The sequence below is a fragment of the Anopheles coluzzii genome, chromosome 3 (assembly GCF_943734685.1).
Source record: "Anopheles coluzzii chromosome 3, AcolN3, whole genome shotgun sequence".
NCBI lineage: Eukaryota > Metazoa > Arthropoda > Insecta > Diptera > Culicidae > Anopheles > Anopheles coluzzii.
Window position 1 is genome coordinate 89730292 of NC_064671.1, and position 24359 is coordinate 89754650.

The 24359-nt window shown below is 46.9% G+C and overlaps 2 protein-coding genes across 6 annotated transcripts; one reads left to right on the forward strand and one right to left on the reverse strand.

Moving 5' to 3' along the window:
- Window positions 1–118: 118 nt before the first annotated feature.
- Window positions 119–1917, forward strand: LOC120955796 (zinc finger protein 585B-like). Of its 2 annotated transcripts, none has more exons than XM_040376963.2 (2): window positions 119–375; window positions 459–1917. In XM_040376963.2, exon 2 carries the CDS (start codon window positions 505–507, stop codon window positions 1708–1710), a length of 1206 nt encoding a protein of 401 aa, XP_040232897.2. In that variant the 5' UTR covers window positions 119–375; window positions 459–504; the 3' UTR covers window positions 1711–1917. The 2 variants fall into 2 exon arrangements, with proteins under 2 accessions (XP_040232897.2, XP_040232894.2); XM_040376960.2 differs by having other exon boundaries at window positions 119–339.
- Window positions 1918–4953: 3036 nt separating this feature from the next.
- Window positions 4954–23828, reverse strand: LOC120955797 (Na(+)/H(+) exchange regulatory cofactor-like protein nrfl-1). Of its 4 annotated transcripts, none has more exons than XM_040376964.2 (3): window positions 23731–23828; window positions 23073–23152; window positions 4954–8041 (listed from the first exon to the last, which is right to left on the reverse strand). In XM_040376964.2, exon 3 carries the CDS (start codon window positions 7777–7779, stop codon window positions 6865–6867), a length of 915 nt encoding a protein of 304 aa, XP_040232898.2. In that variant the 5' UTR covers window positions 7780–8041; window positions 23073–23152; window positions 23731–23828; the 3' UTR covers window positions 4954–6864. The 4 variants fall into 4 exon arrangements, with proteins under 4 accessions (XP_040232898.2, XP_040232900.2, XP_040232899.2 ...); XM_040376966.2 differs by having other exon boundaries at window positions 23672–23787; XM_040376965.2 differs by lacking the exon at window positions 23731–23828 and adding an exon at window positions 23372–23660.
- Between the last annotated feature and the right edge of the window lie 531 nt (window positions 23829–24359).

Genomic DNA, 24359 nt, shown 5'->3' on the forward strand with positions numbered 1-24359 from the left:
AAACGTGCGAAATATTGAAAAAGTTATTAAAAACTCGTTGTCATCCATGCGATCAACAAAACGCGCCACCGAAAGACCATCTGTCATTCACAGAGCAGGCAACTGTCAACGGGCTAGATTTGTTTGTAAACAATCACATTCCTACGCGCAGTCGCCCAGAACAGGTGGAAAAAATCCCCTCAGAAGATGGATAAATCCTACAGACGCGTCAACAAAAAGAACATAAAAATGTGTCCACCAGAGATCGCTTCTACTGCACATCCCGCAACAGCGCGTTAATCGCCGAATAACGACCACAAAGCAGAGGACGATGGTGTGAACCTCAAACGTGTCGATCATGTGAGTCACGTCCATTTCACACCATAAAAAAACGAAGTAAACAAGGAACTAAATCTGTCTGTGTGCAGGTAAATAAAACATTTCTAGTCTCAACACTCAACAAATGTTTGCCATTTCAGTATGCCGCCAGTCCTCGTTGAACCGTAGCCACTGGTTGGTGGCAGGATGTGTGCCGCCGGTCCGTGTTTCGATTGGTACGCCGATGCGGAGGGTGATGTTTGTGATATGTTGCCGCTGATCACGGTCAACGATAATAGCGTTATCGCCACGGAGGTCACCTTTGATGCGGGTGAGTTTCTACCGCCTGCCGGCGAGGAATTACCGTACGCGACGGACTTTGCCCTGTACGGCGATCATCGTCAGCTGTTTGCGGAGATTAGCGAAGAAAGCGGTGAGCCCCAATCGCACGAAGAAACGGCAGTTTCGTTGGAAAGTGTTTTAACTTGCAACGGGTGTAACGTGCGCTTTCAATGCAAAACACACCACACAAGGCATCAGCTTTTGCATCACGGCGATGAGTTAGCCAGCACCCAGCAGTTCGCCAAATGCCGGATTCGTTGTCGGCAGTGCGGGGAACATTTCCCATTGGCACGGCAGCTCGCAGATCATCTTGCAGCCCAACATTCTCAGTGCAGCGTGTGCGAATTGTGTCTAGCAACATTCCGTGATCGTGCCTCACTCGAATGGCATCGGAACTACCATCGATCGCTGAACCAGTCTCCGAAAGCACGATACACCTGCGACGTCTGTCGGAAAGAATGCAACAGTTCGAGTCATCTGCATCTACATCGGAAGATTCATCTGGAGCACAAACCGTACCCCTGTACGTATGGCTGTAATCGTAGCTTCTCCTCGTCCGGCAACCGGCAGAAACATATCGCACGCATGCATACGCACGAAAAGAAGTTCCACTGCGCACAGTGCGGTGAATCGTTTATCTACGCACGACAGCTACACACCCATCGGGAGCGGAAACACGCAGAACTTACCAAGAATACCAACGGTTTTTTCAGATGCGCTCGATGCAAGGATACGTTTGATACGGAGGATACTTTTCGGCAGCATCTAAAGACGAATAATGGCTGCCTAGAGCATCGTGCGTTTGAGTGTGTGCTGTGCGCAAAACGCTTCAAGCAAAGTACCCATCTGCGAAACCATCTGCTCACTCACACGAACGGTGTACGGGCTCACGGTTGTGAGCACTGTTCGAAGCGATTTACACTTCCCGGCGATCTAAAGGTACATCGCCGCACGCACACCAAAGAGAAGCCGTTCCGATGTAATCTCTGCCCGGCTGGGTTCATTGTGGGCAAGCAATTAAATAAGCATCGTGCAAAGGTTCACGGAATAGAGAGCACGCGTAAGGGATGAGGATAAGCCAGGGATCTGGTCATAAACAGAAGACAATAAAACTGAACCTCACGTGTAGCATGCTAAGCAGGAATAGAATGACCCATAATCGTACTGGAATTGGATCAGGCAGTTACAAACGCGCCGTCAATTAAATTCATAGCAATATGACAATAAATTATGAATGTAGTTGAGCCACGTGATTGTATGATCACAATGTACATCAAACGACAGTTTTAAATGTCTACAGCATGATGACTGTGCTTCACACTCACGTTTGAACGGTTGCCAAGCAGTAGAAGAGACACATCGGCACCAAATAAGCATCAACAGTGTTGCATCACATGATTTTTGGCAATTGTCGCTATACATAGATGGGTTTCTCATTACCGAAAATGAAACAAGTCAAGGTGCAGCTAGAGAGGGAACGTAAGAACATGGCTTGGGGGTTGATGACCCACATCTGGTCAGGTCAAAAACAGTCACCAGAGTTAAAATGTAATTCAATTACACTTCTGTATTATTTCCTTTTCCTTCTCACCTGTCCGAAATGTTGTCCCATCTAATCGCTCGCCATCAGTTGTTCGTTTCTGGGATTCAATTTAAATTCTCTCTCTCTTTCTAAACAGTAAAAGCGCGAGGAACGGTATGATTGACCGTCACGAACGATTTTCGAAGTCGGCCAGTCGCCAGCCGCTAATTGTACTAACCGCACCGCTTCCGGTTGTGAAGGGTCACGCCGCTGACGGGGCGACGGTGAGAAAGATCGCCGCCTAATTAAATCACCACCTCGCCACCTCCAAATTGATTCGCCTCATCCGCGCGCGCGCGCGCGACTCAAACGCAGGCGAGATGGCGTAAGCGTAAGAAAAGCGGAATATGTAATATGGGTCTAGCCAGTGCCATAAGGCCACAGTCAAATTAAAGCCACCAACCAACGATTGGCGGGCAAGTGAAACCGAACCTAAAGCGAGAGGTAAGGGGTAAGCGAGTGCAATCTTCCATGATTTTAATGAGCCCCAATATTTATCTCACACCTATGCTTGATCTTTGCCCCAAACGAGTCGCTCTCTCTCTCTCTCAACCATCTCTTCCAAAAAAACCAGGCGCGAAGAATAATTTTCAAATAATCTTCCATAAACGATCGACATAAATCAGTGTGCTTTTTCTCTCTATCTCTCGTTTCTCCACCTCGTTTACAACCCGGTAGAGTTTACCCCTTTTTCGATTACTTCATACTTTTTTGGCGGTAATGAAGCCCTGTTTTTTGGCATGATCACGCAACGATCATTAGAGATAGAGCAAGAGAGTGATCGTCGGAAAGGTGGATGGGTTTGGGAACTTTCTTTGTTTGGCACAAGTTTTTTTGGAGTGTAATGTTCCCTTGGTGTAAAGTAATCGTCATTTTTGAATGTTAATCGTCATTGTTTAAACTTCAAAATTGCTTTGTTGGCTTTAAAAATAGTAAAATAATTAATTAATTTGAATTTATAGAACAACTTGTTTGAAGCTAATTTAACTGTAATTAGGTCAATTTAAATTATTTCATAAAACAAATAAAATTTCCTTACTCTACCAAACTAGCAATAAGCCCACAAGCACGTGGACCTTTCCGACCATCTGAACGGTCATAACGCTGGATAGACAATACCATCCGCCGGTGCAATCGAACGTGGGCGACATGGCAATACGATGGAACAACATCCACTTGACGCTCAACAATCGAGCACAACACAGCCTCACTCCCCCTGCACATCCGCTTTCAAATACGCGCCCACCAAGTGACAAAACAATCCTATTCACACCGGAAGTGGAACCGTTTTGTACTCTCGGTTCCCATTCCCCCCCCCCCCTCCCCCCGAGCTCACGTTGGGACAGGAATTGCCTGTCCGGTAACCGATCTGTCCGAATAATGGGAAGCCATTGGATCCGGTGACACCGTGAACACGCGGCAATGTATCGGATTGCCATCTACTGGAACGGTGGATCACCCGGCAGCAAACTCGATTTTCAGAATATTCCGTTTTTATGGAAACAATTCTCTGCTATCATGCAATCTAACGTTATCGTTAGCAATCGGTAATCCGAAAATAAAAACCATAAATTTACCATAAAGCACGTGCACCGCCGGGCGGGATTTATGCGCAAGCGTCCACGTGGCCTTTTCAAGGCCACCGCGATGACAGCTGAATGCACATGCATGTGTTGCGAATTTTTATTGCGCCATCCCGCCCTCCAGAGTCCCGAATGCGTGTGTGTGCGTGTGCGTGTATGATCACCCCCACGCAAGGGAGTAAACACGTGCGTCGATGTCACCCACCAGTGTGCAGTGTTTGTAGAATTAATTTTTAAACGCTTTTTAAACCATCCCACACAACGGAGCACACGGTTGCTGCTACCGGTTTTTGTGGTGGAAATTTATCATCACCCAGCTGATGATTCCGGCGGTGATAGCTTTTTTTTTCGTTGCAATCAAAACCCTAGGATTAATGATAAATGACCGGTCATTTGAATGTTTTCCTCCGCCATTCGGTTTCACCATTGTTTGCTGGGACGACCACGACGACACCGGGCAACGCGCACCGGGAGCGTCATCACCAAGCCAGAGAGTCACGATAGATTATCATGCATTCGCAGCGTCTCCTGCCGCTTTTGTAATGGTTGGCGTCGTTTTGCACATCTTGCTACGTCAGCAAACACACAATACGCCACCGTCGCCGCCGCCGCCGCACCTGTCAAACGTGAAATGAATCGCGCGTTGCGCACCATGGCAACACGTGTTTCCATTGTGCGCCGGTGATCTTCATGAGCACGCGAGCATGGGGTGTTGGTTGGTTTTTTATTCTTCTTAACATATATTTTGCACAGGTTATTCACGTGCGATTTGCAATCGTCCAACCAACCCTGAAACTGAACGCTCCCTTGTCGCGCACACAATGACCATCACACGGGCTACGGGAGACATTACCAACCCCCCCATCCTCGATCATTCCCTTTTCCGATCACGTTTTGGCCATCATCTCTTGTGCGCTATCCGACTGTCTGATACCGCTTTTATTTGTAACGCATTGTATGGGGAAGAAGATGAGGCCAATAACACCATATCGGGGCATCGGGTTTACAGGCGGAAGGGATGGCATTCTTGAAGGATTTCTTGGTAACGGATATTATTACCGCTTATTGGCTTTGTTTCAGTTCATTCTCCAAGGATAACGATTCCCATACATACCATTTAAAAATGACTCACAAAACAGAGACAGCAGCTTCTTCTTACGTCATAAATACTTTATTCTACAACTTATTACACTTTTTTGCATACGTGTTGTGCAAAATCTCTCTCGCAGCATCGTTTTTTTTCTCGCTCTTTATCGACCACCTTCCCTTTTTTCTTCTACCGCTCTTTCGTGTCTCTTACAAACTAAAACATTACCACTACACGGCTTCGGCCACACTCTGTGATGACGGGATATGGGGATGCATTTTTCATTTCTTCAAGAGGGCTCTTTCTCGCTCTCTCTATATGGCTACAAACTACAAACATTATCAATACAAACTAACCTGTAAACCCTCTGGAAGGTGGAAGCAAACTGATAAAATGCAGCTAACAAACTGTTGTTTTTTACTTCTTTTTTGCGAAAGCGTAATTGCTTCCTCTCTGAACTGCTAGCCACATGGGAACGGAGGGTAATGGGGATGGGGAAGGTGAGGAACAAATTTTGGCACACGGTGTTCTCCTCGGATTCTGTTTTGCTCGGTGTGTTTGTCTCTTTTTTGTTGTATTGTTTTTGCTTCAATACTCGCATAAACGTTGCTTACATTGTTTTGTTTTTTTTTTCTACATTGATGTAATATGCTTAACTCTATCAATTACGTTTTACAACAGCAGTAGTATCTTTTTCCTCAATTTTGAACGCTTGGTCAACCGAACGGTGGAATAGATCGCGGTGGAACGATCACCACACACCAGCCCCCCTATCAATGGAATGTGCAAATTGTTTGTGTTGTTACACTGTTCTGCGACAACATTAAGAAAATCAATTAATTTGCTCCCATGTAGGGGTGCTTCCCCTTTCTGCAATGACTGCTGTCCGGCCCCACAAGAGTGTCATGTCACAGAATCAGTTTGTGTGTGTGAGCTGTGTGGAGCTTATCTATCGATCCGATCACAAAGGAAGGCACTGATAGCGTTATGGAGGAGACCTTTTTGTGGTTCCAGTGCCAGTGTGTTATCAGACGATGGAACGATGGCCAAGAACAAGGAGAGAAAACAAAAAACACAACCCCCTTAACGTAATGCGTGAGTGATATGGTGCTTCGTTTAACTGCGCGTTGCAAAATCAAATTCATTTTCATCGCGCGCTCTCTGTCACCGATTGGACGCAGACGATAGCAGAGACGGTGACACGCACACCTTATCGTTGATACGTTTCTGAACGTACGACGATTGGGGGTGTAAAAACATTCCATCCTAGGTGGTTTTGGGGATGGATTGCACAAAGGTCAATCAGAAAGCTATAAATTAGAACACACTATTGCGCGCGCGCGCAATCAAATCCCCGTGTTGATAAGACGAAGCAGACCTCAATAAAAATGGTACAGAATCAACCTTCACTTCCGGAATTCCACACCAGATGACGTCTCACGTAAGCAAGCAAATCGTGCTTTTTTGTATCACAACCTCTGCAACGGTTGGCAACGGTTGTTTTGATTACTATTTGCCCACTGCTTCCGCTACTGGATCCGTATTCCAATATCCTAATGCGCGCACACACACACAAAACCGTTTGAGACGTGTAAACACTGCCACCCTTGATATGATCGTGCAAACGGCTGCGGAGCTTTAGAATAAATACACACACACACACACAGCTAAGCTTGTGTGTAAATAAAACGGCCACTACCGGCACGCTCAGATGCCTCGCAACAGCTTCCTTCTACAAGTCACTACTTCCGGTGCAACTTTCTGTGTGTGAGAGAGAGAGAGAGAGTGTGAGATAAGCGACTTTCACTTTCCTCCCTCTGGGGCACGGCGATGATCTCTCCCGTGAATCCTGTGACCCACCTTCACTATTATCCTCTCTGTCTCTCTCGCTCTGTCTGTTTGTTTGGGTGCATACACAATCTAACACATAAACATCTAACACAATGGACTGTCCAGCAAGACCGCGTAAGGCCTTACATTTTCTGTATGATCTCGTACTTTTTGCGCAGATCGCACACCTCGCTCTTGGGATCGTACTTCTTGCGCGCGGCCAGCTGTGCCCGCATCTCGGCCGCCGTCATCGGTAGGTTCAGCTTCTTGCCCTCGGCCGGTTTGGACGGTTCCGTCGTACCGTTCGGCGTGGTGGTGACCGGTGCCGCTGGAGCAGTACCATTCAGTGCCATCTTCCCGACGGCAGCACCGTCCGTCACGGTCAGCACCTTTTTCGTGTCGTCGATGATCTTCTCCATCAGCTTCGGGTTGGTGTCCGGGGCGGCGGCCGTTCCATTGCCATTGCTGTGGCTGTGATTGTTATTGTTGTTGTTGTTATTTACAGCCGTCATGCCATTGGGAGATGCCACTTTCGGTGCCTTTTCCATCTCCACCTTACCACCACCGTTTGCCATCTCCTTCGAGTCCTTTTTCACTCCATTCTCTTTGCCGTTCACACCGCCGTTCTCATGATGCCCGTTGGTCGTACCGTTGGTAATGTTGTTGTTGTTGTTGATGGACGTCCCGTTCGTAACTGGACCGGCGGCGGCCGCTTTCGCCAGGGCCGCCTTCAGGTCGTTCGCATCGGCCCGCGGATCGATCACCAGCAGGCGCGTCTCGTTCGGCACCGTCTTGATCAGCTCGACCACCTTCTTGTGCGTCTCGGTCGTGATGTTCTGCCCGTTCACCTCGATGATGCGGTCGCCCTGGCGCAGGCCGGCCGATTCCGCCGGCGACCCATCGTCCACCTTGCCGATGTACTGGCCCGGGCGGCCCTTTTCCGCGTGCAGGTTAAACCCGTACCCGTCAAAGTCGGCCCGCTTCACCACGTGGCAGAGGCGCGCCTCGTACTTCGGGGTGGTCGTCGCACCGGCACTGTTGTTGTTCTTGGATGACATACTGTGTTTTTCGGGGTGGTCAAATCGATCGAGCTTTCCTTGGCTTATCAAGCGGTGTGGAATGGATGGAGCCGAATGTCACGCAAACAACTGCACACGCGCACGAGTCACTCAGTTCTGACAGACTGCGGGCTCGCTACGAAAACGCCTTTAGACACGATCCGCGCCACTATCTTCTCTTGGCGGGGGTCTCTCACGCTCACTGATGGTGTGTCTCTCTCGCTCTCTCTCTCTCTTTATCGCGGTCCGGATGTTCCGTTATCTGTGAATGAAATCGAAATCGAAGCGGGGAGAAAAAACGGAAATTTGTTAGTACCATTCCGTGACTGTCGTACGTAAAAATGCACAATTAATCGGCGTACATCGATCGAAGCGCTTCCTCCCTCATTGGTATTCTACCCGAAATGGCAAACAAAAACAGTTGCTCCATTGCTGATCGTCCGGGACGTGGAGGAGTTCGTCGTGTTTTGCAATACGTGAGAGATTTACATGTGTTCTTGAAAGGCTGCTTCCCCCAACCGGAGGCATTCCCCTTCAACAGACAGAGTTAATCGTGCAATAGTTGATTCTAAACAAATGAATAAACGTGATGAATGAATAAACCCAACAAATTGGAGGAAAAGTGACTCATCATTTGCATTAAACGATCCTTTGCGCCAAGAGCAAGTGCAACCAAGAGAGCAGCTCGATCGCTCATTGGTCGCTCAGTGAGGCCACCCGGTGCTGTAGTAATTGCACTAAGCAACTGTCATAAAGTACGGCACTTTACGAGCATGGCGGCGGCCACTCCAGATCTAAACACGACCACCATCCTTGCCTCTCGTCGTCTATAAATATTTCACATTGCAGAGTGCGACTATTTATTCTATTATTTAATCCCACTTGCCAGTTTAGAGACACTTGAGGAATGTTGTTAGTCACAATTCTCGTTTATGGATTGTCTTATTCAATCGTTAAATTAGCTTTAAACATGTTATCAATTGCTCTATTTTTTCCCTTAATTGATCCTTTTGAAATATATTTGGAAATGTTGGATTTCTTCTATTGAAGAGTTTCTTTCGGAATCTGCCTCTCGCTCATGACACACTCTCCTCCATGGAAGGGTTTGCTCGTCTCGCGCGTTAAATAATTCACTATCGCGTGTAATTGATTTACGACCATTTCGGAAGGTCTCACACCAATAAGCGATGACACAGTGCAATGGGTCGATGGGAAGGAGAGCCCCGTGTGCCCGTGAAGCACACAAATTGTGCTCAAACAAGAAAAAGAAGAAGAAGAAGGAGAGCAAAAGGAAACACACCATAACTGGTTCACTTTTGGCCAAACCGATTACAGTACAGTGCTGTAGTTGTACTGCGCAGAGCAGCTTCTGTTGCAATCACGTAAGAAATAAATGCCCCGATATGTTATTATGGAGCGATTGGAGGTTAAGCACAGGTTGGTGTCTATCAGGCAGCTAGCTGGTTGGCTCCCTTTTACCACTACCAACACTGTCACGCTTTGGAGAGCCTTGGACAACGGGGTGCAGGCAGGGATTCCTTTCGCGACTTTGAAAGCTCGGCCTTATGCGCGCGCGGGTCATTGCACGCCGCCGCACAGTGATGAGGCAGGGGGAGGGTGGATGCAGAATGCATCCGAGCGCGCGTTTCTGATCTATTTCTATGATCAAACCTGCCCACTGCCACCTCCACAGCGAGGCCCTAAAGACACGTTGCCTTTCAAACTTCCGGCGCTGCTGCTCCGTTGGGCTGGTGTGCACACGACGGGCTGCTATAGAGTGAGATTAGAGCCATTGATAGTACAGTATGCGCACTAAACCCTCCGAACGCCGAAGTAAAGTGGTCCACAGGAAACGCTGATTAGAAGCGGGGCCAGCTCCCCCCCCCCGAGGCCGAAGTGGGCGATGCACAAAGAAGTCTTCACGCAATCAGGCCTCGCTCCTCCACACCTAATCAAGGGGCGAATAAAATGCGCCTAGGTGTTTGAAGCAAAACTAACTGGCGGCTGGTGATCGGAAAGGGAGCAGCCATAGCGTCGTCGTCGTGGTCGCAGGTGGTGGTACACTGTACGCGCTATGTCATGGTCGCCATTGGAGTGTGGGGAATATCCAATAAAGAGAGAGAGAGAGAGGGAGGCGAAGGAGGGTAACAACATAGCTGAAGATTAATTGCCAGGCTCCTTATATTGAGCAACCCGACCAGAAGCCGCAACTTTGCGAAACTTTTGGGGGCTTTGGAAGAAAATCGATTTCTTGCCACCACACCAAACGGGACAAGGTTGTGAGCATTTGCAAACGGGTTTTTGTTTCTACTTCTGCTGCTGTTACTGCTGCTGTGTGTGTTAGAAATAACCGCTTATAGATGCAACGATCGTATGCGCTTGCCGTGTACCCCCTTGGGGGTGGATGTTTTATGTTCGATTAATATTAATTCTTTATAGAAAGCAACTATTGCAAAAATGTTCATAGTTTATGTCTTTCCATAGGCCGACAGACCTCGTTTAACACTTGAGGCTGTATTTTATCTCTAAATGTGCTGTTACTCCCATTCTCCCAAAGTGTTACAACGATACTGCACTTGAACTTTTCCGATAAGCGAAACGCACACACAATGACTTATGGTGCGTAGTAGTACAAGCAGCACACCCACCCATTCCCACTCATCTTCAAATTCAATCTGTTTATTTTCCAATCTATCAGACCGTGGCAAATTATGAGATAATGTTTTTGAGCGTGCCGTTACTACTGCGCACAACGAAATAGAATAAATTACGCGTGCATGTGCTTACGCGCAGGAAAATTGAAAACGTGCCTCCGGGATGGAGAGACGAGCACGGAACAGGTAATTAACATTTTTTGGAATTAATTTGTACATTTTACTTATAATAAATGAGTAGTCCCGCCAGGAAGGCGAGTTTTTTTGCGCGGGGGCTAGAAAAGAATAGAATTGGGGCCATGTAAGAGATGCGTTAAGAGGGAAGGAATGCGCAGCATGAAGCAATAAGACATTCCAATTCAACTTCCGAATGTTTTTTTTTTTCTGCTGCAGTTGGTTCCATCTACAAGACCATTTGTACTGTCATTATTGAGCTAGATCAGCAATACCACACTAGACTGGAAAGTGATAGTAAGAGCACATGTTCGTCGGTAACGAGCAGGCGGCTATTGGAGTTGCCCCTCGCCAATTGCCGTTCCTGGTAAGGTGAAAGGTTACTGGGAGATACATCAGAGGTACGGGAAGTTGTCATGGAAAGTGTTGCTGTAGGGCCAGGCGATCAAGATATGCAATGAGCTAGCTGCCCTCGTTACCAAACAAATGGAGCAACACTTGGCAATTAGCAAAGGAAAGCTGCCGGAGCTGTACTGAACTGGAGGAGTGCCTGAGTGCGATCATACACTGAGATTGAAGGATCAGTGCAACTGAATTAGAAGGTCGCTTTTACCCAAATCCATGCAGGATGTAATGGAATTGGAATTAAGAATTCTTCCATTCAACTGCAAAACTCATAATTTGATCATTTTGAGCAGAGTCTTTGTAGCATCAACTCCTGGCTTTGGAAGGGTTGTTTTAATAGGAGTTGGTGGTATATGAACACAATGGTGTACCAAGTACCATATGATATAGAATTTCGAACTCAAGATATTTCAAAAAATCTAATTCTAGACAAATAGTATAAAAAATACGGATGCCTTGAGCATGTCATTGAAATTGAAACCAGAGAACCTTTTCTCTCTCATCTGAAACCAGCTCATCTTGCGAAGGAGAAAAATTGAATTTAAAAAGGTAACTCAACATTCCCACAACTGCCAAAGGGAATACAAAAGAGCGTGTTCTGGCACATCCAAATTCCCCAATTAATAATTCCACCCGTCGTTTGAAGTACTCGTTATCTTGCGTATGCGTGCGCACTAAATGTCATGCGTGTGCGTGCCCCACCATGTTGACCTGCAAAAATGTGCCATAGCTCAAGGTCTTGTTGCACTGTTGCTGCTGCTGCTGCTGCTGGTGGTTTAGGAATATGCATGAAGCTTTATTTGTTTGCTCCGAAACTAAACCATCCCCCACGGTAGCATCAGCAGGAGAGAAGCCACCCCATTCGGGCGTGATCGATGGTGGATACTACCACTACCCCCTCACTCAGTGCTGCATTCTATTATTTATTCGCAACAAAACAAAAAACAAAAAAAACTAATTGCTCACATGCGCACGTTCGCCGACACGTTCGTCGGCAGTAGGGTGAAGGGTGGCCCAACCCGATCATGATGAATGTACACGCCAGGCCCGGCCAGCACACGACGCCCCCTTACACAAAAAGCAGCGGTGATGTGGGTATTGCATCGCCCACCCACAGGGAGGCTAAAGAGAAGATGGTTCATGGTATCCAGGTGGGAATTGTAAAATAGAAGGCAAATGCAAACAAAAAGTGCACCTTCCACCTGCCTGCAGCCCGTGGGGCGGATGCACTTTCTCGGCATGGCGTGCCGACTGCAACGTTTGAAGCAGCGAACTGGAAACAATGTGATATGCCGGTTATTTGGGAGGTAAGCAGGCAGGCAGCATAGGTCATGAACGAATCATCTCTCTCTCCCCATGTTTGCAGCAAGTGGGGCGCTATTGTTTTGCCGTTTTTTTACCCGAGCTGCGACCTTACATAAAATTGGTGAGCAAGCAATTCTTCTCTGCTGGTCGACTTCTTGATGTATGTACGGGACACCCAAGAGGCTTGATGGAAGTGAGCAGAGGGAAGATTAATGAGTTTTGTTGATGCTGGGTGGATAATAGATTCGTGAGAAACGTTGAGGGGAAAAAAGGCCACAAATTCATACGCTACTGGGGGGTAGCTATTTAAGGTGAGCTTGTAGCGATTGTGAGTGAACTTACATGTTCACCATGAGGCTTCAACAAACACCAAGAACATCTCACAAACGGGATGATCATATCTTACGGTAGCGCCCTTCTAAGCGGTAGATCTGACACTAATTTGAACTCTACATTTTACTGCTTAGAGTGTACTAATTGCAACTGCACCCTCAAAGTGCATCTTCACGATAGACGACGAACCTCGCGTTTTGCTGGAAGTTTCTCACAATCTGCAAGCAACCCAAACGGGCACTGAAAAGAGCCACTGCTAGACTCCGCTCTTTCCACACCCGGGAACTAAAAACGGCCACTCCAAATACCTCATTTTGGTGGTGCGCGTTGCGATGCACACTGAGCACACGTCAAGATTTTATCCGATTCGCATGCACGCGTGCTGTGCTGTGGCCACCCGGCATGGTTCGAGGAATAGGATTAACATCGTCGCCATCGTTGGAGCTTTCCCGCTCCACATAAAAATCCTTATCTCCAGTTCACCTTGCCAGGCGATGCGAATCGTGGTCTCTGGTCGGGGTGTGTGTAATCGTGCGGTTGATTTTACAACTTCAGTTCGTAAAATCGTTCAGTTTGTTCGCGGCACTCGGATTAGGAAAAAGCAAACACAACATGCCGCCGTTCAAGGGGACTCTCCTCTCGCGTTCGACCTGTGCCTATAGATACATTATTGCATTTACTAATTTAATCTCACTCCCACCTGTGCTCGGGGCGAGGCGGGGAGCTTAATAATTGCTACCATTGGTGGTGTTTGCCTTGTGTGAGATGTCTTTAATGTTCTCTCCCCGTTTGTTTGCCTTTGGCAGGTGAAGAAGTAGGAGGTTTGTTAAATATTTTGTCACTGAGATGGTTGGCAGCACGTTTGTCGGTTAGATAATGCCACCCCACCTGGCGACCCCCCACTGGCGAGCCCGCACCGATTGCAGTGCGAATGTTTGTACAATATCTGGTGGCTCTTTCCCCTTCGCGCTGGTGGAGTTTGTTTTAATTTTGCAATGTGTCGAGACTTTTACTTTTTCCACCATCGGGTACTAGGCTTGCTGGCTCATGAAAGGAGAGCCTTTATTCGGTCCAATAACTCGATAAGTGAAGCGTTATCGGAGCGGTTTATTTTTGGCAAGATCTTTGCGACGTATTTATGCCCCACATGCAGACCCTGAGGAGAGGCCAGTAACAGTTGACTCACTTCGTAACCCATCCCTCCGCGCACAAGATGAATTACCTCATCAATCATTAAAGGGCAAAAATATTCCAATCAATTACCATCCCATACACACACGGAGTGCTAATCGCAAATATTGCCAACACGTACATGAGATCATCATCATGCGCTTGCCAGAGGCACAATAATACAACAAGACGGATGTATCTAGCACCCCCCAACTTACAAACGCGAAGGCTTTGTGAAGGTCACGATCATCTTCTTCGTGCGTTCGCCACACGAAAGGAAACGGACGTTTATGTATAAATCAAATAAAAACACACACAAAAAACCTTCCAAATCAATCGACAGGAAGAAACGTTTAGAACAAAATAAAAGGTTCGTCGCTTGCGTCGCTGATCGTTTGTTGAAATAGATTGAATTTAAAAGTGGATATGAAGCATTAATCTTGCTTGTAAAGAGTCGTCTTTTCCACATGCAACCGCGATTGTCACAACACGATAACAAAAACGTAGTGAGAGATATGGTGAGAACAACCGTGAAAAGAGGAAAGAATGGAAAAATAAATCTTAACACAGCGTAAAGTGGAAAATTCTCACCCGTATCTCATCCATTTCCGATACACGATCGTAACGAATAATAATAATAAATGACCGGAAACGGTTGTCACCACTTGAGTGTGTGTATAACCGACCGTCATGATGTAAATGCGCTTGGTATGTGTTCATGATCATACCCTTTCCGCTGTTTCGAAAGTCCGTCTGTTGGTCAGGTTGGTCTTATCGAATCGAGCAAGCAGCAGCAACACAAGCAACATTTTAATAAACACGTCCAGGTAAACAACATGGCTCAATATGGCGAAGGCGGAGAAAACCGGCATCATACACAAACACGAAGCGATAAAAATTTTACGCCACTTTTGCACTTTTTTGCGCGTGTCAACTTCACCGCCGGGCTGTCGATTAACCGAACCACCGGATGGTGGTGGTGGGGAGGAGCAAGAAATCGGAAATATGTTCTTTTTTTTACTCCTCCTCTACTACACACCATGCCGGTGTTGCTAGTTTGCCGATAAGCGTTTAAGACGATCGTGTACAGTGAGCGGCAGTGCAACACGGGGCAGATGAAAACAGCGGGTAGATTTGTAATTTGTTTGTCATTATATCAGTGAGTGGTTTACTCTCTCTCTCTCTCTCTCTCTCTCTCTCTCTCTCTGTGTCGTGTCGGTTTCCGTACGCGGATGTTGTCGAAGGAAGTACTAGTTAAGACGTAATGGTTTGCATTGCACCGAATCTCACATCTCACGATCGTCATGCGATGCGTGTTATATGGCGTTATTACTTATCAACGTGGAGACGACCGCGTAGTGTAGTGTGACAAGTGATCAGACTTTTCCCCACTACACACACAGGTCACAGGTTCAAGTCTACTTTCGCGGGAACACTGGAGCGCGCGCGTGCATTCCTCCGTTAATGTGTGTGATTGTGTTCTGCTTAATTCATCGCAATTAATCCACGCATACGATCTTCACAAACAGGAAAAAAAATTCGACTTAAAACAATGACACATCTTTCGCACCTTATATGACTCACTCAGCTATTTCGTGCAGGAGCATCTATATTCGCTAAGCAAGTCTCTCTCTCTATATTTAAATCCACCAATGCCGCTCCAATTTCCTTTTACCACCACCACCCAACTGTGTTTTATTGCACTTGCGCTAGAGCACACACAGCAGCCGGAACCTGTGTGCTCTTGCGATGTCGCATTTGCTGCCACCGCCACCGCCGCTCTGGTGCAATAAGTGTGTGATATAATTAGCAAGCCCATGTGGGAAGCAAATAAGCGTACTACCGGCGCGTTGTGACTAATGATTTGCCTGGATTAAGAGGTGAAAGTGGCTTCACGAAGACATACCGCGCGATCGCACGCGCAGGGCACCGAAGCTGAAGCCCCGCAAGACTTGCACTAGTTTTAGCGCAAATGATTGGAAGAATGCTGCTGGTTGAGTGTCGAAATTAGCTTGTCTCGTTGTCTCGATCGACCACACGTACACACACATCTCGCCTGGTGGCGAAGAACCAACGTGCTAGGGGAGAGCTGCTGCAGCTGAACAAACTGAACTATTTACGAGCGCACAAAAGGTTGAGCGCTGTATTTCAATCAACTACTGCTTGCTACTGTTCCAAAACAGGGCGAGAGCTTTAAAGATGCTATGGAATGAATAAAAATAGTCTTTTACATTCAAGATATTTAATTTTAGACCCTCTCTTTTCCATATTTGATTCTATTACATAAGATCTCATTACTTCATTGCACACGGCAACAACAAAAGCCTTTGCCTTCGTCTTTTAAGATGCACTCCAAAAATTGCATCTCTCCACCTTTAGCCACAACATTCCATCGTTCGGCCAACAGGTTTTGTGTCTCCCCTATCTCTCTCCTTCTCTCACAGATTCCTTCACTTCCCATGCCAATCGGTTGGACCCCGTTGTCAGGCAAAAATTATCGTCATAGCACGAATTCCTGCGGTGCATTGTTGTGGTGGTAGTAGTAGTAGTAGTAGCAAGATATGATCACCACCAAGAGAGTGACGTGATCTTCGTCGCCAGAGCACGTAATCGAATCCCTTCCTCCCCAGCGCGTCTTGGAAGATGCGCCACAAAACGGAACTCCCGAGATTGTGCGGAGCCGCGACCGTTCCAAGGTTACGCTGTGCGGGCTAACGATCATCAGCAGCCGCGTGATGGGTTTTTGCCCATCATCCACTCTTCCTTCTCCTCCGGGATGCCGATACGAGATCTTGACGGCGATTAAAACGCGCGTCACATTTTGACGATGACCTAACGCTAAAAAGCTCGCTGTGTCATCCCTGAAGGTTAGGCCAATATTAGGACCCTCGCCGTTCAATCACACAACCGTCCATCAGACACAACGATGACGAAGCATCGGAAAGGCGGGGGAAATGATGGAAATGTTGGCTGAAGGTGGCTAATCAGTGACATGCGACAGAAAAATGCGCAAGAAAAGTACACAGTCGTCCACCAGTGTGCCCAATTGCCGGAGCTTTTCTTTGTCTTTGTCTCCCTTCAACCAGGCGGCTAATTAGTCGTCCAGAGTGGAAGGGTTGCTTCTGGTTTCTGTAGATGACGTGCCGTGTAATCACACCGATCGGACCAGAGGAGCGGGGGCTTGTGATTTTTCTGCACCAACACTCGCAGCATGTGTACCACCGCCGGGTGTACTACACCAAAGCGAACGGTTTTGTTCAGCAGCAAACAAATTGAAAGCAATTGGGAGCAACAGAAGAACCGGGATCGAAGTGACGCCGTGAGCGCCATCAACCATGGTCGGCGTGCGGACACCGTCGCTTCAAGCGTGACGCGCGTTCCAGTGTTCCTGCCTGGGTCACACAAAGGCGACGGACGGTGCTCTGTAGCGGTCAGCAGAAGCAGAGAGCAAGAATCGAGGAGGATTGATGTAATTCTTTCCGATTTTCTCTGCAACGAAAAGCAAAACGGAGTACGCAACAAGCCTTTTCCTTACATCCGTTCTTCTTGGGAGTTGCAAGCGCCCTGTTGGGTTGGATGTGTGTGAGTAGGATGCCCACATGAGTCTACCCACCGCGATCCTCTCAAACCCTCTCAAATCCTCCAGCCCGGTGGTAGGCGTGACGCATCAAGAAAGAAAAAATGATGAGACTTCTCCCCGATTGGAGTCGGAGCTAGAGAGACTTGAAGACTTCGCTTTCGTCGGTCACAAACCGGTTCCTTCGTACCGGAGAAGGGACGTAAGAGTGTAGGGTTTGTGGATGTTTATTGCCATCATATACCTCACACATACGTGTAGGTCGTCCGATGCCATAACCAAACACACACACACACGCACACATAAGCAATGTTCCTTGGGGACAGAACGGAAAACAAAATGCAGCATGGCATGGTATTCTCGCTTCTCGTACCTATATGGTTCTCGATCGCCTCGAGGGTACGGGGGTACGGCGAATCAGGTCCTGAACTTTGTGTGCTGATCTTCATGCTCTGGACACGTTGAGGATGCGCCGGATACACGAACCGTGTCATTGGCTCTCAGGCCCTGGGCGCGCGGTGTTGTTCGTGACTGCGCGATGCGCACAGAGATAGAAAAAAACAGAACCGTAGTTCCTCTACGGAGGATTATTGCCGGCCAAAAACTCTGCTGCAATTTGTACCCCGTTGGGAGAGTCGCGTTCGCAGCTTAGAAAATCTCGTCCGAGGTCAATAGCTCTTGGCTAGGAGGAACATCCTGAGGGCGAACATAAGATGGAAAGACTTCAACGAGCGTTAAGAGGAAAGCTTCGTTCTGAAGGTTCTATTCCCTTGTCGGTTCTAACGATGCGGTGTGTCATAAACAGTTTAAAATGCCTCTTTTTATTGAACATTCAGAATAATCTATTGAACCCGTAGCAGATGAGAGGTTCGGGTATTAATATTGAAGAAAATGGAAGAATTCTGAATAACCCATTTGAATGTCTGATTCTGTTTTATTGTTTGGGACAGCTCTGGGAGGAAAACAAGTTATCGAGCTTCGGAAATATCTTCACAGTAAATTAGGATGTCCCACACGTTGTACTGGAGAGTTCATGGATTAAAGAGGTCTTTTGTTGAGCTCTTCTTCTTCTAACCTTAATTCTCTATGATCACAACCAGGTTAGAATGCTACAAGATCCCTTCGAAATCTTAATCTCCCTTTATTCATTTTCTTGCACTGCACCTAGTTCACGTTAATTGTTTCCCATTTTTACTTTCACTTTTAAAACTCCCCGGCTAATCCATTACCGTGGGTCTACCCCTTTCGGCTTTGTTTACCCTTTTGCAGGTCGAAAAGCTGAGAGTTTCGCCCGCCGTTTTTAACCACCTGACTCTGACTGATCTCTTGATCAGCTGATCTCCGAACCGCGAGCGCACACCTGCTAATGAATTTGATCATTTAGCCTCATTACGTCGGACCGAATGAACGGAACGGTGAATTTTATCGCCTGCGTCACAAATTCGAAACCAAACCGAATTCAAAACGACCTTCCAAAGCAGTTAGTGCCGAAAATGCACTCCTTCCTCCCTCACCCCGCCTTCAAGTCCATAATGTATCATTATCGCACATTAGGCAGAGCAGAGGCTGAGCTAATAGGATTATCCAAGCAGGCAATATCTCTGTGTGTGTGCCTAGCAACCAAGAACCTCGAGGGTAGTACAATTCGGAGCACCATTTAATCAAGGCTGCACTGAAGCATGAGACACTTTGCCCATAATGTGCGTGGCTGTTTGCTTCCGTGCCGGAATCTCGCGGCCTGATTCGCTGTGGTGAGTAAAGTTATTCAAACCGAAAGAATTAAATTGTCCGCGGCTGTTTAGTTTGCGAACGTGTGCCTTTTTATTTCTTCTTCTCTAAACCCACAAGACCAAGCGTGCATTTTGTGTGAACTTGAAACAAAATAAAATGGACCGGCGGGGAGAGTATTGGTTCCGTAATATTTAGTCGCAGCAAGGTGATGGTGATGGTTTTCGAAGGGCAGGAGGGCGCATTTGCCTTTGGTCACGTCTCTGTTTCGTTTCCGCCACACGCTGATGGTGATGGCCGTGGTCCCGGTTCGCGTTTTCAATTCATCTAGCGTCGATCTTGGACAACAGAATAGCAGATGAGACTGTGGAAGGCAAAAAAACACACAAACGCTCTGAACAAATAAAGGCCCCGATCAGCGCGGCATGACTTTTTAATTTGATCGTTTTTATTCAGCGAACGAAATCGAACCGTTAAATATCCGGACTCTGGGAAGGGAGGAAAAAACCCCCATTTCGGAAGTAGTCGATACCGCAGATTGGGTGACCTTAATTTTGCCTACTGTCCCGGTCAGAACATGACGCGGATGACAGTTTGATGGACGGCACCCTCTGGGAGGTTCGTCGTTTGTTGTTGGTGGGCGATTTGCGTGCTGGAATTCGCTATCAAATGGACATTAGTCGTGGGATTACGGGGGTGGAAGAAGGGATATATTTTGGCAGCTAAATTGGTTGACATTGAATGATTGAGCGGGTGCGATCACCTCTCCGGAAAACCTCCCATAGTGGTTATAATACATTGTTTACACGGCAGTAGCATGTCGTCCGATGTCAATCGATCTGCCCCGACAACAATCAACACATGACTCATCGGGGTAGCGGAAACCGCGGGACCGAATCGCTAGAATGCCCTTTAACACAAGTAGCGAGAAGAATACTAATGAACGTGCCGTTGCTGTAAATATGTTGTGCTAGAGAATCGTATAAACCCTATCCATATGCCCTGCTTCCTGATGTCGTCTCACTTTGAAATTTGCTTTAATAATTCGAGTTCGATTTTATTACACTTTTTTCTTGGGATTTCCTGCCTTTTTCATCCCCCCAAAAATAGAATCGCCAGACGATCGATGACCGATTGCGGACCAACAACTGGGTTTTTGTTGGTCCGCAATCGGTCATCGATCGTCGGCCCGGATGACGTAATTTGATCATCAAGTTGTTCCCTCATGCATTGGCGCAGTGTGGAAGACGCCGAGGGACCAAAATAACGCAAAAAACTAGCGTCACTCGCCAACGTGAAAGAAAAACATATACATTCTCCATCACATGTCCGGTTCAAAGCGCCTTTCGAGCGCTGAAGTTATTGCGACGTATTTCTCCGGCCGACTACGATCGATCTTCGTATGGAGATGTTTATTGGGAGTCTCTGTTTTATCGGCGTCACCGTTGGCTGCCACCGTAGTATGTCATGGGATGGCGAAAACAGTTTAAAGTTTGCTACTGGAAAGCCGTCATGGGAAACGGGCCAATCAACGGGGACGAAGACATTGAACGTGTATGCAGACGAAACTGCCAAAAACAACGATCCAAAATAATATGTGTCTGTACACCAGATGTCCGGGAGGGACAACTCATTGGATGGGAAAGTCCAACCAGTCCCCCGAGAGGACTAACTAGTTTCGGTGTTTTCTTTACATTTTTTTTAGCTGAACTTTGACTGATAACTTCGACCGATACACGATCAATTTCGTATGACCGCGACACATTATAATATCGCCTGGCCCATGTCATTCAGGTGCTGTCGAAGTTGTGTTTGCACTTTCATCCGCTCTGGACTTGACGGGGATCTTCGAAGAAGACCGAAAAGAAGCGGTACTTGTAAGAAACTTGGCCACACTTTCGGACAAACGTTCGTCCCACTCCCTCGTGAAGGGGGCCATTATTTGGACCTGTAGCTTTCCTCTTACCTCACGCGCTTTCAAATAAGTTGCAATCCAAAAAAACACAAACCCAGCATTCGGAGACATCAAGCCACGGCGCGCGCGCGCGCGCTCGCGGAAAACCTGCCCCGAAAGCAACCTGTGCAACCACCAGGGGGAAATCATTACATGATCAAGCATTTCCCTGTACCACTCACTACCCAGTGCCTCCCAGCAGCAGCAGCATGCCAATTTCTATCGCTCAGCAAACCTGAAGCTTTGCGTAAAAAAGCCCCGAAACGTTGCGCATTTTACGTCTGTCGCTCTTCTCGGGGCGAATTTCAACAGACAGGGCGAGTAGTGGTGTAGTTGGAGACCGCAGCACAACCTGTCACAACGCAGTACTACTACCACGAGAACGGGTTAGCTCTCACAGCAGCAGCCGAAGCAGCTTCATAGCCGACCGACCGGGGAGGCTGCTGCTGCTTACGAGATTTGAAGGAAACGAACAGTTTCACGCGCGACGACCGAGCTTCCAGAAAGATCTTGCGCCCCCTAAAACACGTGACGCGTGTGATCATGACTAGAATTAAAGGCATTGGATGATGATACCAGCATCTTTCCGACACTCCACTTTGTGAGGCAAGTATGTTTTTTTCTATCTTTAATTTCTATCTTCAGTTTCTAGTTCCTTCTGTCTGTTGTTGTTGCTGCTGCTGCCTGCGGCCCCCGTTGGTGACACATTATCGTGTTTCGATTGCGAAGTTTCGCGTATCGCTGATAAATATGGATGAAAACACATTCGCTCCGCCTATCTACACGGCGGTGCTGCCTCAACAGCAACCTTCCCGCCCTCCGGGGGCAGGCGTCAAGGGGAAGGTGTTCCCAGGCCCTCACACCCAATCTGTGTTCTTATCGAGCAAAATTTGCACTTTGTTTGGTCCCTTGGGGCGCTCAGTCGAGATCGAAATCATTTTCGGGGACACAACAGCAGCAACAATACAAGCACACCGGTTGCTGTTTTGTGTGGTAGCTGCCCGTGAAGGTGGACGACACGTGACGGCGCATTTTGGACAAGCAGGACAGACAGGAAAATCCAGTTCCAAATCAGCAGGTGTGATGACCTTGGTTGATGGTGCGAAGGAGCGGTCAGGTTAACAAAAATGTCAGGCTTTCTAGCCCAGTTTGCTGGACGTATGCTGGCGCGGGTGGGGACTTGTGTTAAGCTTCCAAAAGCTGATGCGATAAAGCACAATCACAGCTCATGATGATAAAAAATTCTGCACCTTTTGTAAGTTGCAAATTGGAAGTGACATTCCGTGTGATGCACACGATCACCATATTCATTGGTCAAAAAACCTGTGAAATGAGCCTAATGATGCTTAATTTGATAAGCTCGCGCAGCACTCGGGAATGTTTAATCGAGCTGTTAGCACTCCAACAGCAAGGCCTGAATCATTATTGAACAATGGACGCGCAGGGTGTTGTTGTATGTCGTCTTACTGGGTGTACAGTTTTCCTCAAAAATTCCACAGATTTGTTAGCGGAACGGAATGCGCAAAAAGCTGCATCGGTGGCGCGCTTGCTCGCGTAACAGTTTTGCCCTACGGTCACGTTCAACGCGCAAGGCTTAGAGATGGCGCACGAGACTACACAACCGAAGGGCTGGTCGCGACCAGCACCATCAGAGGCCTCAATCGGGCAAACAAGTGTCATTTGTTCTGCGTTGTCACGGGCCTCACCGGGCACGTACGCATTGTGCCGATGTTGTGCATGTGTTGGGCGGCCCAACAACGAGCGCTTTTGCAACTGGAGCCGAACATTCTTGCCACTCTCAAGGTCTTGGTGGTCCGTCTCGGCAGGGGGGCGACCAGCAACCGAAAAGTGTTCCTGTTTTGAGACGGGAAAACTTGTTTACCTTTTTTTCGCGGATGACCTTGATCATTCCAATCCCCAAATCGTTCGACTTTGCATATAGATGGCGAATTTGCTTCTAAAATTAGAAATTATATTAAGGTTGATTTCTTACCTCTGTATTCTTTATATTAATGCGATGACTTTTGTGTTGTCGTTCACTTCGAGGTCACTTTATCACCAAATTAATTGTAACTGCAAGATAAAATTGATAAATCGTGGTAATTAAACTGCACTGATACTACACTGATCGCTGTAGATCGTTGGGAAATAGTGAATAGGATCTACTACAAACAAGTTTTATAGAACGCTCACTTCGAACAAGATCATATAAACCATCTGAAAATCACTCTTTCACACCCTAGGATCACTTCGCAAAAAGCAAAAATACCGTCAACATGGAACGACGCTCACTCTTGTAAATCACACCGAAAAAACTGCCAATATTCTGTGATTACAGGTTAAATTAACATCTTCTTCCTTCGTTTTGTTGGTGTTTTTTTTCTCGCGTCTGAACTCGTTTCCTGCAAGCTTCAAACTGTGGCTGCTCCAGAAGGATGGCAGGTGAAAAAGGAAGCCCAAGAGCACGATAGCACGGGAAGAGAAAGAAACCTCTCGCCTTAAGCGGCCCTGCTTGGTAGACCTTTTATACACTTCAGTATACAACTAACACAATTATTAGCAACACTTTTTGTAATTTTGTCACATTTGCACCTCTTTTATAAAGAGTAGATATAAATCTGCTTCAAACACAATGGGGAAACCGCACTCACCGTCTAGGAGAACTACCTGGAGTATGCAACCGTACCGTAGGGAAGCAACAAGTTCAACTGACTCCCTTCGCTGTGGGACCGTTCGTCTTCAAACGTAGAAAAACATGCTGCTAGGGATGGGCGAGCTGTATTCCCAACGATGAGTTCGTCCTTGTTGCTCGAAATCGTGGATTATTTATCCAATATATTCGAGCAGTTGTTTGCTCGTGTTATATCCATTATTGTAGATTTAAGATTAGATTATAGATTAGATTAGATTAGGCTAGATTATAGCATATTATAGCATGTGAAAAAGAGAGAAATGAGAAATAAAACCCGGCACTTCTCGTTGAGCCTTGCAAGTGAATGGATGGTGTGATTATAACAGCTCGATTATCGACACTGCGGCATATGCGGGTAAAGAAATTTGGAAGTTTAATGTAGCAACCAAAACACAAAAAAAAAGTTTAGGATAGTAGTGACGAGATAATAAAGATAAATGTCAATCACTAGTACAAACAACTGCCCAGAGATAGCATAGTAAGATACATGAAAGAAGAGAATACTCTAGGAAAGCAAAATCACGGAGTGTTTGAGTTGAATTTTTCACTTGATTTCATTAAAAAAAAAATTCCTCAACTAAAACAACA